At 52.9% G+C, this 18,977-nt stretch overlaps 1 protein-coding gene across 1 annotated transcript in view; it reads left to right on the top strand.

The window, feature by feature from the left end:
* Positions 1-1,779: 1,779 nt before the first annotated feature.
* Positions 1,780-18,977, top strand: part of SHANK1 (SH3 and multiple ankyrin repeat domains 1) — a 61,036-nt gene continuing 43,838 nt past the window's right edge. The window contains exons 1-6 of the mRNA XM_066570141.1: positions 1,780-1,866; positions 12,122-12,360; positions 14,244-14,447; positions 15,883-15,954; positions 16,572-16,680; positions 18,373-18,530. Coding sequence (XP_066426238.1) covers positions 12,139-12,360; positions 14,244-14,447; positions 15,883-15,954; positions 16,572-16,680; positions 18,373-18,530 — 765 coding nt within the window. The 5' untranslated portion in view covers positions 1,780-1,866; positions 12,122-12,138. The remainder of the gene's footprint in view (positions 1,867-12,121; positions 12,361-14,243; positions 14,448-15,882; positions 15,955-16,571; positions 16,681-18,372; positions 18,531-18,977) is intronic.

Here is an 18,977-nt window from a genome sequence, read left to right as displayed (position 1 = left end):
AAAGGGCGGGCACGCCCCCCTGCTCAGGCCACGCCCCCGTCCTCAAAACCACGCCCATTCCCGTCCATATTAGGTTATGAAGCCCCGCCCTTCTGATTCCCACCTCTTTATTAGGCCACGCCCGTTTCATTGACTGCTCTGTAATTCCTTATTAATATTAATTAGGGGGCGTGACCACACAGGACTCCACTACTTAATACAGGGCAGCTCTAATTGGAAAAAAGTCATGAATATTAATGAGGGGCATAATGTATGATGTAACAGCTGATTAATAATAATTATGAGACATGAGTGCGTGTTGCTAATTAATGTTAATGAGGGGCAGGCTCATTGATATTCACAAAGGTGGGTGATCATTGTGGTCAGCTCATTATTATTCACGAAGCGGTGGACGCCAGGTACATTAAAACGGAGTAGGCCGTTAATTAGCCTACTAATGAGCTGCGGCTCATTAATACTCGTTATAATTGACCGTTGGTCCTTATTGACGCTAATATTAAAGACACGTTAATTAGATAATCTGCTAATTACTATTCATGAGCCTCGTTAAAGATCACAGTGTTATTCATATTCATAATCAATCCAGTATCTACAATGTAATCTTAATTGCTAATGACCAACAGCTCATTAATATTCATGAGGGAGAGGATAGCCCCACCCCAAGCCCCTCCCCCAATGAAAACGGGGGCGTGGCTTCCCAGAGGGGCGTGGCCCAACCATGGTGGGCGTGGCCTTGCAGGTGCTCTGAGGACATTGGGGTGTGGTTTGAAAGTGGGTGTGGCCTGCAGCTGTTCTGATTTCTGGGTGTGTCTGTGGGCGTGGCCTGTCCTTATATGGTAAAATGGCTTTAAAAGGTGTGGCCTTGGTCACTTGGGGGCGTGGTTTCCCTGACCTATTCCAGGTGTGTCCTGGTGCGCTCAGTGGGCGTGGCTTTGTGAGGTGGGCGTGGCCTCTATGCCCCATTTGGGGCCAGGAGGGAGGAGAGGGGGCGGGGCAACTTTCTGGTGGGGGCGTGGCTTCCCTCTTGCCAAACATACCTTCAAGCACTAAGTGGGCGTGGCCTCAAAATGTGGGCGTGGCTTTCCTGCCCAGTCCTGGCAGGCTTTGCAAGGTGGGCGTGGCCTCAGTGCCCTCTACCGATCGGGGGCGTGGCTTTCCCGCGAGGGCGTGGCTTCACCCCCATTTTGGGCATACCCTTGCTGATCATGGGCGTGGCTTTGTCGGGTGGGCGTGGTTTCCCGCGCGCCCGTTGTGGGCGTGTCCTATGCCGATCGTGGGCGTGGGTCCAGTGTCCTCTACCAATCGGGGGCGTGGCTTTATAGGAGTGGGCGTGGCTTCAATTCCCTCTAACAAGCGGGGGTGTGGCTTTCCTGGGGTGGGCGTGTCTTCAGTGCCCTCTACCGATGGGGGCGTGGCTTTCCTGTGATGGGCGTGTCTTCAGTGCCCTCTACCGATCGGGGGCGTGACTTTAGCGGAGTGGGCGTGGCTTCAATACCCACTACCGATCGGGGGCGTGGGTTCCCTTAGTGGGCGTGCCCTCTACCCACCAGTGGGCGTGGCTTCGCCAAGTGGGCGTGTCCTTCTTTATGGGCGTGTCCTCCCCTCCCCACTCCCTCCTTCCTCCCCCCGCCCCCCCCTCCTCCTCCTCCAGTGGGCGTGGCCGGGGGGGTGGGGGTGGGCGGGGGGGTGGGGTCGGGCAGGGCCGTTCCCATTGGCCGTGGGCGGTCGCGTGGGCGTGTCCGGCGGGGCGGCCGTGGGCGTGTCCGGCGGTGGGCGGGGCCGGCGGTGGGCGGGGCCAGGCCGGGCCGCTCTCGCTCGGTCTCCGCCGTTTCTCGGCCGCCCCCGGCGCTCGCGGAGCCCCGGCAGGTACCGAGCGGGGGGGGGAGGGGAGGGGTCGGGGGGTACCTGAGGGGGGAGGGGGGAGGGGAGGGGGCTCACCTGAGGGTGGGGGAGGGGCGGCGCACCTGGGGAGGGGTCGCGCGCACCTTTTTGGGTGTGGGGGGGAGGGGAGGGGAAGAGCGGCGGATTTGGGGATGGATTTTGGGGAGGGGGGGGAGGGGGGGGAGGGGGGGAATTTGGGGAGGGGGATGGGGGCGGGGGAGGGGATTTGGGGCGGGGGTCGCGGAATCGGGGCCGCGCGCCGGGGGAGGGGTGGGGGAGGGGGAGGAACGGGGCCGTTTTTTGGGGGGGTGGGGGAGGAGGGGGGGGGGTTAAAATTGGGGGGGGGGCGTGCAAAAAAAAGGGGGGGTGGGGGAGGGGAGATGAGGAGGGGGGGAGGGGTCGCGGCGTGCACGCGGTGTGGGGTGGGGGGGGAGGGGGGGTGGGCGTGCAAAAAGGGGGAGGGGCGCGCGTGCAAATGTGGGGGGGGAGGGGTCGCTGCAGTGACACGTGGGGGGGGGGATGGGCGTGCAAATGTGGGGAGGGGGCGGGGAGGGAAAACCACGCCCCCTTTTCAAACCCCCCGGTTTGGAGACCCCTCCCCAAATTCGCGACCTTTCCCCCTAATTATGGAGCCCTCCCCTCACTCATTAAGGACCCCCTCGGTTAATTAACACGCCTCCCCTCATTAAGGAGCCCTCCGATAATTAAAGCCCCCTCCCCTCATTAAGGACCCTCCCCTCATTAAGGAGCCCTCCGATAATTAAAGCCCCCTCCCCTCATTAAGGACCCCCTCCAATAATTAGGGACCCCTCCCCTAATTAAGGAGCCCTCCTCTAATTAAGGAGCCCTCCAATAATTAGGGACCCCTCCCCTATTTAAGGACCCCTCCCTCAATTAAGGCCCCGCCCCAATTTAGCGACCCCTACCCCAATTAAGGGAGGAGTCGCTAATTAAGGACACTGCCCTAATTAGGGACCCCTCCCTAATTAAAGAGCCCTCGCTCAATTGAGGAGCCCTCCTCTAATTGAGGAGCCCTCCTCCAATTAAGGACCCCTCCCCTAATTAAGGACCCTTCCCCTAATTAAAGCCCCGCCCCAATTTAGCGACCCTTACCCTAATTAAGTCAGGCGTCCCTAATTAGGGGCACCCCCTCCCCAATTAAGAGACCCGTCCATAATTAAGGACACTGCCCTAATTAGGGACCCCTCCCTAATTAAGGACCCCTCTCCTAATTAAGGACCCCTCTCCTAATTAAGGACCCTTCCCCTAATTAAGGAACCCTCCCCTAATTAAGGAACCCTCCCCTAATTAAAGCCCCGCCCCAATTTGGCGACCCCTGCCCCAATTAAGGGAGGAGTCCCTAATTAAGGGCACCCCCTCCCCAATTAAGAGACCCATCGGTAATTAAGGACACTGCCCTAATTAAGGACCCCTCCCCAATTAAGGACCCCTCCCTAATTAGGAGCCCCTTCCCCAATTAAGGACCCCTCCCTAATTAGTCAACCCTGCCCTAATTAAGGACACCCCCCTAATTAAGTGACCGTTCCCTAATTAGGGACCCCTCCCCAATTAAACGACCCCTCCTTAATTAAGAGACCCCTCCCCAATTTCAGGAGCCCTCCCTAATTAACAGCCCCCCCCAATTAAACGACCCCTCTCTAATTAAGCGACCCCTGCTCAATTAATGACCTTTCCCCAATTAAATGACCCCTCCCTAATTAAGCCCCCCTCTCCCTAATTAATCACCCCTCTCCAATTTAAGGCCTGTCCCTAATTAATGACCCCTTCCCTAATTAAGGACCCCTCCCTAATCAAGAACCTCTCCCCAATTAAGCGCCCCCTTCGTAATTAAGGACCTGCCCCTAATTAATCACCCCACCCCCAATTTTGCGCCCCCTCCCTAATTAACGACCCTTCCCTAATTAAGGCCCCCTCCCCAATTAAACAACACTCCGCTAATTAGGGATCACCCCCCAATTAAGGACCCCTCCCTAATTAATGAGACCCCCAATTAATGATCCCTCTCTAATTAACAATCCCCCCAATTAACGATCCCTCTCTACGTAATCACTGCCCCAATTATTGACCCCTCTCTAATTAATGATCCCCCACTAAGGACCCGTCTCTAATTAAGGACCCCTCCCCAATTTAGGGCCTAATTAATGACCCCCCACTAATGACCCCTCTCTAATTAACGACCCCCCCATTAATGACCTCTCTCTAATTAACGCCTCCCATTAATGACCTCTCTAATTAATGACTCCCCCAATTAATGACACCCCCAATTAATGACCCCTCTCTAATTAAGGACCCCTTCCCAATTTAAGGCCTAATTAATGACCCCTCTCTAATTAATGACCCCCAATTAATCACCCGTCTCTAATTAGTGCCCCCTATTAATGACCCCTGTCTAATTAATGACCCCCAATTAATCACCCATCTCTAATTAATGCCCCAAATTAATGACCCCCTCTAATTAATGCCCCCCAATTAATGACCCATCTCTAATTAATGACCCCCCGATTAATGACCCCTCTCTAATTAATGACCCCTCCCCAATTAATGACCCCTCCCCAATTTCCCACCCCCTCCCCAATTAATGACCCTTCTCTGATTAACACCCCCATTAATGACCCCTCTCTAATTAATAACCCGCCTGTAATTAACGCCCCCCCATTAATGACCCCTCTGTAATTAACACCCCCCCAATTAACGCCCCCCCAATTAACCACCCCCTCAATTCTGCCCCCCCCCAATTAATGACCCCTCCCCAATTCACGGCCTAATTCCCCCCCCCCCCCCTAATTAGCGCCGCTCTCTAATTAACCCGCCCCTCCCCCCCGGGAGCCGCGGCCTCGTTCTGGCCCCGCTTGGCCTCGTTTTGGGCCGAGGCCCCGCCCCCCCCGGGCCAGGTGGGACTCGGGGGGTGACCAAGGGGAGGGGGCGGCGCCCTTGGGGTGACACTGGTGGGGGGTGACGCCCTTGGGGTGACGCTGAGGAGGGGGTGACGCCCTTGGGGTGACGCCCTTGGGGTGACACCGTTGGGGTGACACCGTTGGGGTGACAACTTTAGGGGACATTTTTTTGGGACGGTCTTTGGGGGTGACGCCTTTTTTGGGGTGACGCTTTGCAGGTGACGCTTTGGGATGGCGTTTATTGGGTGACGCTCTTGGGGTGACATTTACTGGGTGACGTTTATTGGGGTGACATTGATTGGGGTGACATTGATGGGGTGACATTGATTGGGTGACACTCTTGGTGTGATGTTTATTGGGGTGACGTTTATTGGGTGACGTTTATTGGGTGACGTTTATTGGGGTGACATTGATTGGGTGACACTCTTGGTGTGATGTTTATTGGGGTGACATTTATTGGGGTGACGTTTATTGGGTGACGTTTATTGGGTGACGTTCATTGGGTGACACTCTAGGGGTGACGTTTACTGGTTGACGTTTATTGGGGTGACATTTATTGGGTGACGTTTATTGGGTGACATTCATTGGGTGACACTCTTGGTGTGATGTTTATTGGGTGACATTGATTGGGGTGACATTCATTGGGTGACACTCTTGGGGTGACATTAATTGGGTGACGTTCATTGGGTGACATTTATTGGGTGACATTCATTGGGTGACACTCTTGGGGTGACATAGATTGGGTGACGCTCTTGGTGTGATGTTTATTGGGTGACACTCTTGGGGTGACATTTTTGTGGGTGACATTTATTGGGTGACATTGACTGGGTGACGTTTATTGGGTGACATTTATTGGGGTGACATTGATTGGGTGACATTGATTGGGTGACACTCTTGGTGTGATGTTTATTGGGTGACATTAATTGGGGTGACATTCATTGGGTGACACTCTTGGGGTGACATTAATTGGGTGACGTTCATTGGGTGACATTGATTGGGTGACATTCATTGGGTGACACTCTTGGTGTGATGTTTATTGGGTGACATTAATTGGGGTGACATTAATTGGGTGACGTTCATTGGGTGACATTTATTGGGTGACATTCATTGGGTGACACTCTTGGGGTGACATAGATTGGGTGACGCTCTTGGTGTGATGTTTATTGGGTGATGTTTATTGGGTGACACTCTTGGGGTGACATTTTTGTGGGTGACGTTTATTGGGTGACATTCTTGGTGTGATGTTTATTCGGTGACGTTTATTGGGTGACATTGATCTGGTGACATTCATTGGGTGACACTCTTGGGGTGATATTAATTGGGTGACATTTATTGGGTGACATTTACTGGGTGACATTAATTGGGTGACATTAGGCGACACTCTTGGGGTGACATTTATTGGGTGACGTTCATTGGGTGACGTTCATTGGGTGACACTCTTGGGGTGACATTAATTGGGTGACGTTTATTGGGTGACATTTATTGGGTGACGTTCATTGGGTGACATTTATTGGGCGATGTTTATTGGGTGACATTAATTGGGTGACATTCATTGGGTGACATTCATTGGGTGACACTCTTGGGGTGACATTTATTGGGTGACGTTCATTGGGTGACGTTTATTGGGTGACATTTATTGGGCGATGTTTATTGGGTGACACTCTTGGGGTGATGTTTATTGGGTGACGTTTATTGGGTGAAACTCATGGGGTGACATTTACTGGGATGACATTCATTGGGTGACGTTTATTGGGTGACGTTTATTGGGTGACGTTTATTGCGGTGACAATTTTCGGGTGACAATTTTCGGGTGACATTTTCGGGACAGTCCTCGGGGTGGCACTTTAGGGTGACACTTTTTGGGACACTTTTTTGGGGGGTGACACTCTTAGGGTGACGATTTTTAGGTGACACTTTTGGGGTGACATTTATTGGGGTGACACATTTGGGACAGTCTAGGGGTGACACTTTTTGGGTGATGTTTATTGGGGTGACATTTATTGGGGTGACACTTTTTGGGTGACACTTTAGGCACGACATTTTTTGGGGTGACATTTTTGGGACAGTCTGGGGGTGACACTGTTTGAGTGACATTCACTGGGGTGACACTTCTGGGTGACACTTTTCGGGACAGTCTTTGGCAGGGTGACACTTTTTGGGTGACATTTATTGGGGTGACACTTTTTGGGTGACATTTATTGGGGGTGACAGTTTTTGGGTGACACTGGGGGTGACACCTTTTGGCAGTGACATTTATTGGGGGTGACACTTTCGGGTGACATTTTTTGGGTGACAATTTTGGGTGACATTTTTAGGGACGACACTTTTGGGCTGACACTTTTTGGGTGACATTTATTGAGGTGACACTTTTGGGGTGACATTTTTTGGGGTGACAATTTTGGAACAGTCTGGGGGTGACACTTTTTTGGGGGTGACACTTTCGAGTGACTCTTATTGGGGTGACATTTATTGGGACAGGTTTTGGGGGTGACACTTTTTGAGGTGACAATTTCTGGCGGTGACAATTTTGGGGGTGACACTTTTTAGGTGACATTTATTGGGGGTGACACTTTTCGGGGGTGACATTTTTGGGTGACATTTTTGGGAGTCTTTGGGGTGACAATTTTGGGGCATGACACTTCTGGGGTGACATTTATTGAGGTGACACTTTTGGGGGTGACACTTTGGGACAGTTTTTGGGGTGACACTTTTAGGTGACATTTATTGGGGGTGACAATTTTTGGGGTGACATTTATCGGGGGTGACAATTTTTGGACGCTGACATTTATTGGGGTGACACTTTTAGGTGACATTTATTGGGCGTGGCATTTTGGGGTGACACTTTTTAGGCGACGCTTTTTGGGACAGTTTTTGGGGTGACACTTTGGGGGTGACACTTCTTGGAACAGGTTTTAGAAGTGACAACTTTTTGAGTGACATTTATTGGGGTGACATTTATTGGGGTGACGTTTTTGGGGTGCGACACTTTGGGCGTGACATTTTTGGGTGATGACACTTCTTAGGGGTGACACTTTTTGGGGTGACATTTATTGCGGGTGACACTTCGGGATGACAATTTTGGGTGACATTTTTTGGGACAGTCTGGGGGTGACACTTCTGGAGGTGACACTTTTTGGATGACATTTATTGGGGGTGACACTTCGGGATGACAATTTTGGGTGACTTTTTTGGGGTGACAATTTTGGATTACATTTTGGGTGACACTTTTAGGTGACATTTATTGGGGGTGACGCTTTTGGGGTGACAATTTTTGGGGCAGTCTTCACTTTTTGAGGTGACAATTTTTGGAGGGTGACGTTTATTGGGGGTGACAGTTTTGGATGACAATTTTGGGTGACATTTATTGGGGTGACATTTTTGGGGGGGTGACATTTATTGTGTGGCACTTTATGGGTGACAATTTCGAGTGACATTTTTTAGGGGCGACGCTTTTGGGGGACACTTTGAGGGGGTGACATTTATTGGGGTGACGCTTTTGGGGACAGTTTTTGGGAGGGTGACACTTTTTGAGTGACAATTTGGGAGGTGGCACCTTTTGTGGTGACATTTCCCGGTGACACTTTCCGGTGGTATTTATTGAGGGTGACACTTTTTTAGGTGACACTTTTTGGGGGGGGGTGACACTTTTTGGGTGACACTTGGGGTGACATTGGGGTGTGGCACCTTTGGGTGACAATTTTGGGTGACACTTTTTGGGACAGCCTTTAGGGTGACAATTTTGGGTGACATTTATTGGGGTGACGTTTTTTGGGACAGTTTTTGGGGGCGACACTTTTTGGGTGACACTTTTGTGGTGGCACTTTTGGGGGGTGACATTTATTGGGGTGACACTTCCGGAGTGACACTTTTTGGGGGTGACACTTTTTGGGTGACATTTATTGGGGTGACATTTACTGGGGGTGACATTTTTCGGGGTGATGCTTGAGGGTGACACTTTTGGAGGGGGTGACACTTTTTGGGGGTGGCACTTTGGGGTGACGTTTCTTGGGGTGACACTTTTTGGGTGACACTTTTTGGGTGACGCTTTTTTAGGTGACATTTATTGGGGGTGACACTTTCGGGTGACACTTTTTGGGTGACATTTTTGGGGGGGGGGGGGTTGGCACACGGGGTCACTGCCGAGGTCCCAGTGCCACCCTCAGTGCCACCATTGGTGTCACCCCCAGTGCCACAGCACCCCCGGTGCCACCCCCGGTGCCACCATTGGTGTCACCTCTGGGGTCCCAGTGCCACCTTCAGTGTCACCCAAAAGTGTCACCCCCGGTGTCACTCCCTGTGTCACACTTGGGGACCAAGTGCCACCCTCAATGTCACCCCCAATGTCACCCTCAGTGTCACCCTCAGTGCCACCCCCAGTGCCACCCCCAATGTCACCCTCAGTGTCACCCCCAGTGCCACCCGTGATGTCACTGCCGGTGTCACCTCCGGGGTCCCAGTGTCACCCCCCTGGTGTCACACGAGGGTCCCATTGTCACCTCTGCTGTCCCATGAGTGTCCCTGTGCCACCCCCATTGTCTCCCCCGTGTCACACTTGGGGACCCAATGTCACCCCCGGTGTCACCTCCAGGGTCCCAGTGCCACCTCTGGTGTCACACGTGGGAAGTCCCAGTGCCACCCCCAGTGCCGCCCTCAATGTCACACGTGAGGACCCAACGTCACCTCCAGTGTCACCTCCGGTGTCACACGTGAGGGGTCCCAGTGCCACCCTCGGTGTCACCTCCAATGTCACCCCCGGTGCCACCCTCGGTGTCACCTCCAATGTCACCCTCGGTGTCACCTCCAATGTCACCCCCGGTGCCACCCTCGGTGTCACCCTCGGTGTCACCTGTGGTGTCACTTCCAATGTCACACCTGGGGTCCCAGTGCCACCCCCGGTGTCACCCCCAGTGTCACTCGAGGGTGCCACTGTCACCCCCCAGTGCCACCCCAGTGTCACCCCCAGTGTCACAGGATTTTGGGGGGATTTTGGGGGATTTGGGGGATTTTTTGGGGATTTTCGAGATGAATTTTGGGGATTTCGGGAGGATTTTGGGGGGATTTTTTGGGCATTTTTGGGGATTTTGGGGGATTTTTTGGGCATTTTTGGGGATTTTGGGGATTTGGGGGATTTTTGAGAGGATTTTGGGGAACTTTTGAGAGGATTTTGGGGGGATTTTTTGGGGGATTTTGGAGGATCTTGGGGGATTTTTGGGGACTTTTGAGAGGATTTTTGAGAGGAATTTTGGGGATTTTGAGAGGATTTTTGGGGGGATTCTTGGGGATTTTTGGGGGTTTTGAGAGGATTTTTAGGGATTTCTGGGGATTTTTGAGAGGATTTTTGGGGGTTTTGATGCGTTTTGGGCCGGTTTTGATGAGGTTTGGGTCGGTTTTGAGGAATTTTGGGCAATTTCGATGAGGTTTTGGATGGTTCTGATGAGTTTTGGTGCCGTTTTGAGGAGATCTGGGTGGTTTTGGTGCCATTTTGACATAATCTGGGTGATTTTGATGACTTTTGGTGCTGGTTTGAGTGGATTTGGGTGATTTTGATGACTTTTGGTGCCATTTTGAGGAGATCCGGGTGATTTTGATGAGTTTTGGAGCAATTTCGAGACAATCTGGGTGATTTTGGTGCCGTTTTGAGGAGATTTGGGTGGTTTTGATGACTTTTGGTGCCATTTTGAGTGGATTTGGGTGATTTTGATGAGTTTTGGTGCCGTTTTGACACAATCTGGGTGGTTTTGATGACTTTTGGTGCCATTTTGAGGAGATCCGGGTGATTTTGATGAGTTTTGGCGCCGTTTTGAGGAGATCTGGGTGGTTTTGGTGCCATTTTGAGGAGATCCGGGTGATTTTGATGAGTTTTGGTGCCGTTTTGAGGAGATCTGGGTGGTTTTGATGACTTTTGGCGCCATATTGAGGAGATCTGGGTGGTTTTGGTGCCATTTTGAGGAGATCTGGGTGGTTTTGGCGCCATTTTGACACAATCTGGGTGGTTTTGATGAGTTTTGGTGCCATTTTGACACAATCTGGGTGATTTTGATGACTTTTGGTGCCGTTCTGAGGAGATCCGGGTGATTTTGATGAGTTTTGGAGCAATTTCGAGACAATCTGGGTGATTTTGGTGCCGTTTTGAGGAGATTTGGGTGGTTTTGATGACTTTTGGTGCCATTTTGAGTGGATTTGGGTGATTTTGATGAGTTTTGGTGCCGTTTTGACACAATCTGGGTGGTTTTGATGACTTTTGGTGCCATTTTGAGGAGATCCGGGTGATTTTGATGAGTTTTGGCGCCGTTTTGAGGAGATCTGGGTGGTTTTGGTGCCATTTTGAGGAGATCCGGGTGATTTTGATGAGTTTTGGTGCCGTTTTGAGGAGATCTGGGTGGTTTTGATGACTTTTGGCGCCATATTGAGGAGATCTGGGTGGTTTTGGTGCCATTTTGAGGAGATCTGGGTGGTTTTGGCGCCATTTTGACACAATCTGGGTGGTTTTGATGAGTTTTGGTGCCATTTTGACACAATCTGGGTGACTTTGATGCGTTTTGGTGCCGTTTTGAGGAGATCCGGGTGATTTTGATGAGTTTTGGAGCAATTTCGAGACAATCTGGGTGATTTTGGCGCCGTTTTGAGAAGATTTGGGTGATTTTGGTGCCATTTTGAGGAGATCTGGGTGGTTTTGGTGCCATTTTGACATAATCTGAGTGATTTTGATGAGTTTTGGTGCCATTTTGACACAATCCGGGTGGTTTTGATGACTCTTGGTGCCGTTTTGAGTAGATCTGAGTGGTTTTGGCGCCGTTTTGAGGAGACCTGAGTGGTTTTGGCGCCGTTTTGAGTAGATCCGGGTGGTTTTGGTGCCATTTTGAGGAGACCTGGGTGGTTTTGGTGCCGTTTTGAGGAGACCTGGGTGGTTTTGGTGCCGTTTTGAGTAGACCTGGGTGGTTTTGGCGCCGTTTTGGGTAGATCTGAGTGGTTTTGGCGCCGTTTTGAGTAGATCCGGGTGGTTTTGGTGCCATTTTGAGGAGACCTGGGTGGTTTTGGTGCCGTTTTGAGGAGACCTGGGTGGTTTTGGTGCCGTTTTGAGTAGATCTGGGTGGTTTTGGCGCCGTTTTGGGTAGATCTGAGTGGTTTTGGTGCCGTTTTGAGTAGATCTGGGTGGTTTTGGTGCCATTTTGAGGAGACCTGGGTGGTTTTGGCGCTGTTTTGAGTAGATCTGAGTGGTTTTGGTGCCGTTTTGAGTAGACCTGAGTGGTTTTGGCGCCGTTTTGAGTAGACCTGGGTGACTTTGGCGCCGTTTTGAGGAGGTTTCCGCGCTGTTTTTCTGGCAGCCTGGCATGGTGAGGCGATGCCGCGCACGCCGGCCTCCAGCGAGGAGGACGAGGGCGGTCGGGGCTCCGAGTACCCCGAGGCCGATTCGGACTCGGGGAGCTCCCGCGAGGGCCCCCCCGGAACCAACCCCGGCCCCCCCCGGGGACCCTCCCGGGGCCCCCCCCGGCCGCCGGCGGCGCCCGAGGACCATTTCAGCATGATGGTGTTCCGCATCGGCATCCCCGACCTGCACCAGACGGTGAGGCCCGGAACGCCCGGAAAACAACAGCGGGAATGAGGCAAAAAACAGCGGGAATGGGCGGGGAAATAGCGGGGATGGGAGGGGGAAAATTGGGGCGGAGAGGGAAAAAAATTGGGGATTTTTTCCCCAAAAATATTGGGAATTTTCCATTAAAATTGAGATTTTTTTCCCCCAAAAAAATTGGGGGGAAGAGGAAAAAAAAGTGGGGATTTTTAAACCCAAAAATGGGGGGTTTTGGCCCCAAATAAATGGGAATTTTCCCTTAAAAATTGAGATTTTTTTTTTCTCCAAAAATTGGGGGGAAGAGGAAAAAAATTGGGGTTTTTTTAAACCCAAAAATGGGGGGTTCGTGCCAAATAAATGGGAATTTTCCCAAAAAAAAAAAAATGGGAATTTTCCCTTAAAAATTGAGATTTTTTTCCCCCCCAAAAATTGGGGGGAAGAGGAAAAAAAATTGGGGATTTTTAAACCCAAAAATGGGGGGTTTTGGCCCAAATAAATGGGAATTTTCCCTTAAAAATTGAGAATTTTTTTTCTCCAAAAATTGGGGGGAAGAGGAAAAAAATTGGGGTTTTTTTAAACCCAAAAATATTGGGAATTTTCCATTAAAATTGAGATTTTTTTCCCCCAAAAAAATTGGGGGGAAGAGGAAAAAAAAGTGGGGATTTTTAAACCCAAAAATGGGGGGTTCGTGCCAAATAAATGGGAATTTTCCCAAAAAAAAAAAAAAAAAGGGAATTTTCCCTTAAAAATTGAGATTTTTTTCCCCCCCAAAAATTGGGGGGAAGAGGAAAAAAATTGGGGTTTTTTTTAAACCCGAAAATGGGGGGTTCGTGCCAAATAAATGGGAATTTTCCAAAAAAAAAAAAAAAAAGGGAATTTTCCCTTAAAAATTGAGATTTTTTTTTTTGCCAAAGAAATGGGGGGAAGAGGAAAAAAAATTGGGATTTTTTTACCGCCAAAAATGGGGGTTTCGGCACAAATAAATGTGAATTTCCCCCCCCCCAAAAAATGGGAATTTTCCCTTAAAAATTGAGATTTTTTTTTGCCAAAAATATTGGGGGGAAGAGGAAAAAAACTGGGGGGAAGAGGAAAAAAATTGGGGTTTTTTTAAACCCAAAAATGGGGGTTTTGTGCCAAATAAATGGGAATTTTCCCTTTAAAATTGTGAATTTTTCCCCCAAAAAATTGGGGGGAAGAGGAAAATAATTGGGGGGAAGAGGAAAATAATTGGGATTTTTTTACCGCCAAAAATGGGGGTTTCGGCCCAAATAAATGGGAATTTTCCCACCCAAAAAATTGGGAATTTTCCCTTAAAAATTGAGATTTTTTTTTTTCCCCAAAGAATTGTGGGGAAGAGGAAAAAAATTGGGGATTTTTTTACCCCCCAAAAATAGGAATTTTGCCCCAGATAAATGCAATTTCCTCCCCCCCAAAAAATTGGGAATTTTCCCTTAAAAACTGAGACTTTTTGGGGTCCCCTCATTTGGGGAGTGGATTTTTGGGGTTCCCCCTGCCCTGACCCCTCAAATCTGCATTTCTGGGACTCAGCCCAAAGGATTTTTAGGGGGTTTTTGGGGCCATTTTGAGGCCATTTAGGGCATTTTCCTCACCCAACACTCCCCAAACCCGGGGTTTTTTTTACCATCCCCTCATTGGGGGTTTCCCTTTTGGGGTTCCCCATGCCCTGACCCCCCAAATCTGCATTTCTGCGATTAATCCCAGGGCTTTTTGGGGACTTTTTGGGCGCCATTTTGAGGCCATTTCGGCCATTTTCCTCACCCAACGCTCCCCAAACCCGGGGGTTTTTTTTCGGGCTTTCCTTTCCCGGGCTCCCCCCCCCGTTGCCCTGACCCCCCGATTTTCTGGCCGCTCCCCAGAAGTGCCTGCGCTTCGACCCGGGCGCGGCCGTGTGGGCGGCCAAGCAGCAGCTGCTGTGCGCCCTGACCGAGGGGCTCCACGACGGCCTCAACTACGGCCTCTTCCAGCCGGCGGCCGCCGGCCGCGACGCCAAGTTCCTGGACGAGGAGCGCCCGCTGCGCGACTACCCCCAGAGCTTCGACCAGGGCGTGCCCTACCTCGAGGTGGGCGTGGTCACGGCCGCGGGCGGGGTCGCGGTGGGGGCGTGGTCACAGTGGGAGGGGGTCCTGGAGGTGTTTGGGGTGGGGTACGTGGGGGATAATTTGGACAAAAGTGGCAAATTTGGGGTTAAATCGATGTGGAGTGGGCGTGGTCACAGTGGGAGGGGGTCCTGAGGGGTGTGGTGTCAGTTTGGGGCGGGGTTGATGTGGGAGAATTTGGGTAAAAGTGGCGGATTTGGGGTTAAAATGGTGTGGGGTGGGCGTGGTCACGGCTGTGGGCGGGGTCACGGTGGGGGCGTGGTCACAGTGGGGGGGAGTCCTGAGGGGTGTGGTGTCAGTTTGGGGCGGGGCTGATGTGGGGAGAAGTTGGGTAAAAGCGGCGGATTTGGGGTTAAAATGGTGTGGGTTGGGCGTGGTCAGGGTGTGGGAGGGGTCACGGTGGGGCGTGGTCGCTGTGGGAGGGGTCCTGGAGGTGTTTGGGGTGGGGTACGTGGGGGATAATTTGGACAAAAGTGGCAACTTTGGGGTTAAATCGATGTGGAGTGGGCGTGGTCACCGTGGGCGTAGCCCTGGGGGGTGTGGTGTAAATTTGGGGCGGGGTTGATGTGGGAGAAGTTGGGTAAAAGTGGCAGGTTAGGGGTTAAAATGGTGTGGGGTGGGCGTGGTCAGGGTGTGGGAGGGGTCACGGTGGGGCGTGGTCGCTGTGGGCGTGGTCATAGGTGTGTGGTGTAAATTTGGGGTGGGGTTGATGTGGGAGAATTTGGGTAAAAGTGGCGGATTTGGGGTTAAAATGGTGTGGAGTGGGCGTGGCCTATTGGTCGCTGGGCGTGGTCGCTGTGGGTGTGGTCCGGGGGCGTGGTTTCAATTTGGGGCAGGGTTAATGAAAGAGAATTGGGGTAAAAGTGGCAGATTTGGGGTTAAAATGATGCAGAGTGGGCGTGGTCTGGATTTGGTGTGGGGGTGGGGGCGCGGTCACGGTGGGCGTGGTCACGGGGTGGGCGTGGCCTCCATTTAGGGACAGAATTTGGGTTAAAATTGGCAAATGTGGGGTTAAAAGGGCACCGAGTGGGCGTGTCCGGAGGCGTGGCCTCAGGATGGGCGTTGTCATTGAGTGGGCGTGGTGAAAAAAATTGGGGGCGGGGCCAAAGGGGGGAGTTAGGGCAAAAAGGGGCGGGGTCTGTGTTGGGAGAAAAGGTGTGGACACGGAGGGGGCGTGGCTTAACCGAATGATTGGCAGGGCGGGCGTGGTCATGGAGAGATTGAAGGCATAGCCCGCTGAGTGGGCGTGGCTTAGGGCAGCTGTAGGGCGTGTCCAGCAGGGTGGGCGTGGCTTTGGGCAGACGGAGGGTGTTCCCCACGGGGTGGGCGCGGTCTGGGCCGGCTGGGGGGCGTGCCCCGATGTATTGGGGGCGTGGCCCCGTAATGACCCCGCCCCCAGTTCCGGTACAAGACCCGGGTGTACAAACAAACGAACCTGGACGAGAAGCAACTGGCCAAGCTCCACACCAAGGTGGGTGGGACACGCCCCCTGCCCCCGAGGCCACGCCCCCTCTCCTTCCTGACCACGCCCCAAATCCCTTGACATGCCCTCCCTGCCCGTTGGCCACGCCCCTTTCCTCACACCCCTTTCCACGCCCCCATAAGTACCTGGCCACACCCTCTGGACATTGGCCACGCCTCCTTGTCCTTTGACACGCCCCCTTCCCTTTGCCCTGCCCATGTGTGTAGGCCACACCCCTCTCCTCATGGACCCCACCCCCTCATTCTATTCCGTGGCCACGCCCCCTGCACTGTGGACACGCCCTTCTCAGCAGATCAGGCGGCCACGCCCCTCTCTGTGGCCACACCCCTTTGGTCACAACTACACCCTACCCTGACCCCACCCCTTTTTGCATTGGCCACGCCCATTACATGATGACATCACCCCCTTGCCTTTTGGCCACGCCCCTTTTCCTGACCACGCGCCTCCAGCCTGTGTGGCCCCGCCCCTTCCCGGTGTCCCCAAAATGTCTCCAAATATCCCCAAAATGTCCCCAAAGTCCCCAATATGTCCCCAATGTCCCAAATCCCCCCAATGTCCCCAAATGTCCCCAAATGTCCCCAATTTCGTCCCCCCGCTGTCCCCAGACGGGGCTGCGGAAGTTTCTGGATTACGTCCAGCACGGCTCGGCCGAGAAGGTGGCGCGGCTGCTGGAGCGGGGGCTGGACCCCAACTACCACGACTCCGACTCGGGGGGTGAGACCCAAAATCACCCCAAAATCAGCCCAAAAATTACCCCAAAATTACCCACAAAATCATCCCCAAAATCAGCCCAAAAATTACCCCAAAATTACCCCCAAAATCAGCCCAAAAGCTCAGCCAAAAATCACCCCAAAATCATCCCCAAAATCTTCCCAAAAACTCAGCCAAAAATCACCCCAAAATCAACCCAAAAATTCCCAACTACCACGACTCTGACTCGGGGGGTGAGACCCAAAATCACCCCAAAATCAGCCCAAAAATTACCCCAAAATTACCCCCAAAATCAGCCCAAAAGCTCAGCCAAAGATCACCCCAAAATCAACCCAAAAATCCCCAACTACCACGACTCCAGCTAGGGGGGTGAGAGCCAAAAAGCCCCAAAATCACCCCAAAATCATCCTCAAAGTCACCCCAAAATCATTGCCAAAGTTATCCCAAAATCATCGCCAAAGTTATCCCAAAATCACCCCAAAAATTATCCCAAAGTCATCCCCAAAATCGCCCTAAAAATCCCCAACTACCACGACTCCGACTTGGGAGGTGAGAGCCAAAAACACCCAAAACCACCCCAAAAACTCATCTCCAAATCACCCCAAAAACTGACCCCAAATCACCCCCGAAAATCACCTGAAGCACCCCAAAATCATCCCCAAAATCACCCCAAAATCACCCCAAAAATCCCCAACTCCGATTCGGGGGGTGAGAGCCAAAAACCCCAAAAATCACCCCAAAATCATCCCAAAAAATCACCCCAAAACCACCCCAAAATCACCACCAAATTTACCCCAGAAAAATCACCTTGGACACCCCAAAAATCCCCCCAATGTCCCCGGTATCCCCAAATCCTCTCAATGTCCCCAATGTCCCCAACGCCCCCAAATCCTCTCAATGTCCCCATTGTCCCCAATGTCCTCCATGTTCCCAAATCCCCCCGATGTCCCCAAATCCTCTCAACGTCCCCAATGTCCCCAACGTGCCCAAATCCCCCAAATCCCCCCAATGTCCCCAATGTCCAGAAATCCCCCCAATGTCCCCAATGTCCTCAACGTCCCCAACGCCCCCATTGTCCCCCTGATATCCCCAATGTCCCCAATGTCCCCAAATCCGCTCAACGTCCCCATTGTCCCCTGATGTCCCCAAGGCCCCCAAATCCTCTCAATGTCCCCATTGCCCCCCATTGCCCCCCATTGCCCCCCATTGCCCCCCATTGCCCCCCAATGTCCCCAAGGCCCCCCATTGTCCCCCGATGTCCCCAACGCCCCCATTGTCCCCTGATATCCCCAATGTCCCCAATGTCCCCAAATCCTCTCAACGTCCCCATTGTCCCCTGATGTCCCCAAGGCCCCCAAATCCTCTCAATGTCCCCATTGCCCCCATTGTCCCCCATTGCCCCCCATTGCCCCCCGATGTCCCCAACGTCCCCATTGTCCCCATTGTCCCCAATGTCCCCAAGGCCCTCATTGCCCCCCGATGTCCCCAATGTCCCCAACGTCCCCATTGTCCCCATTGTCCCCAATGTCCCCAAGGCCCTCATTGCCCCCCGATGTCCCCAATGTCCCCAACGTCCCCATTGTCCCCAATGTCCCCAAGGTCCCCATTGCCCCCCATTGCCCCCCGATGTCCCCAATGTCCCCATTGCCCCCCATTGCCCCCCGGTGTCCCCAATGTCCCCCCCGCTGTCCCCAGAGACGCCGCTGACGCTGGCGGCGCAGCGCGAGGGCCCGGGCGAGGTGGAGATCATTCGCCTGCTCTGCCTGGGCGGGGCCCACCTGGATTTCCGCGCCCGCGACGGAGCCACGGCACTGCACCGGGCGGTGTGCACGCGGCGGTACCCGGCGCTGCTGGTGAGACACCTGGGACACACCTGGGCACACCTGGGCACACCTGGGCACACCTGGGGACAGCCACAGCACACCTGGGGACACCTGGGCACACCTGGGGACACCTGGGGACAGTGGGGACACACAGGGACACGGGGGTGACACCTGTGGGTGCCATGGGAGCGTCCCAAGGATGCCATGGATGTCACCCGAGGGTCCCAAGGGTGTCCCCATCGTCCCCCGCAGGCGCTGCTGGACCTGGGGTGTCCCCACATAAAGTGACAAGAAGGGGTGACACCCTTGGGTGCCACGGGGGTGTCACCAGGGGTTCCCAAGGGTGTCACCAGGGGGTCCCAGGGGTGTCCCCATTGTCACCCGCAGGCGCTGCTGGACCTGGGGTGTCCCCAAATAAAGGGGGTGACACCCTTGGGTGCCACGGGGGTGTCCCAAGGATGCCATGGGGTGTCACCA

This window comes from Molothrus aeneus, unplaced genomic scaffold, assembly GCF_037042795.1.
Source record: "Molothrus aeneus isolate 106 unplaced genomic scaffold, BPBGC_Maene_1.0 scaffold_239, whole genome shotgun sequence".
Taxonomy (NCBI): Eukaryota; Metazoa; Chordata; class Aves; order Passeriformes; family Icteridae; genus Molothrus; species Molothrus aeneus.
The sequence above is the reverse complement of the archived record's forward strand: the minus strand, read 5'-3'. Positions and strand labels throughout refer to the sequence as shown.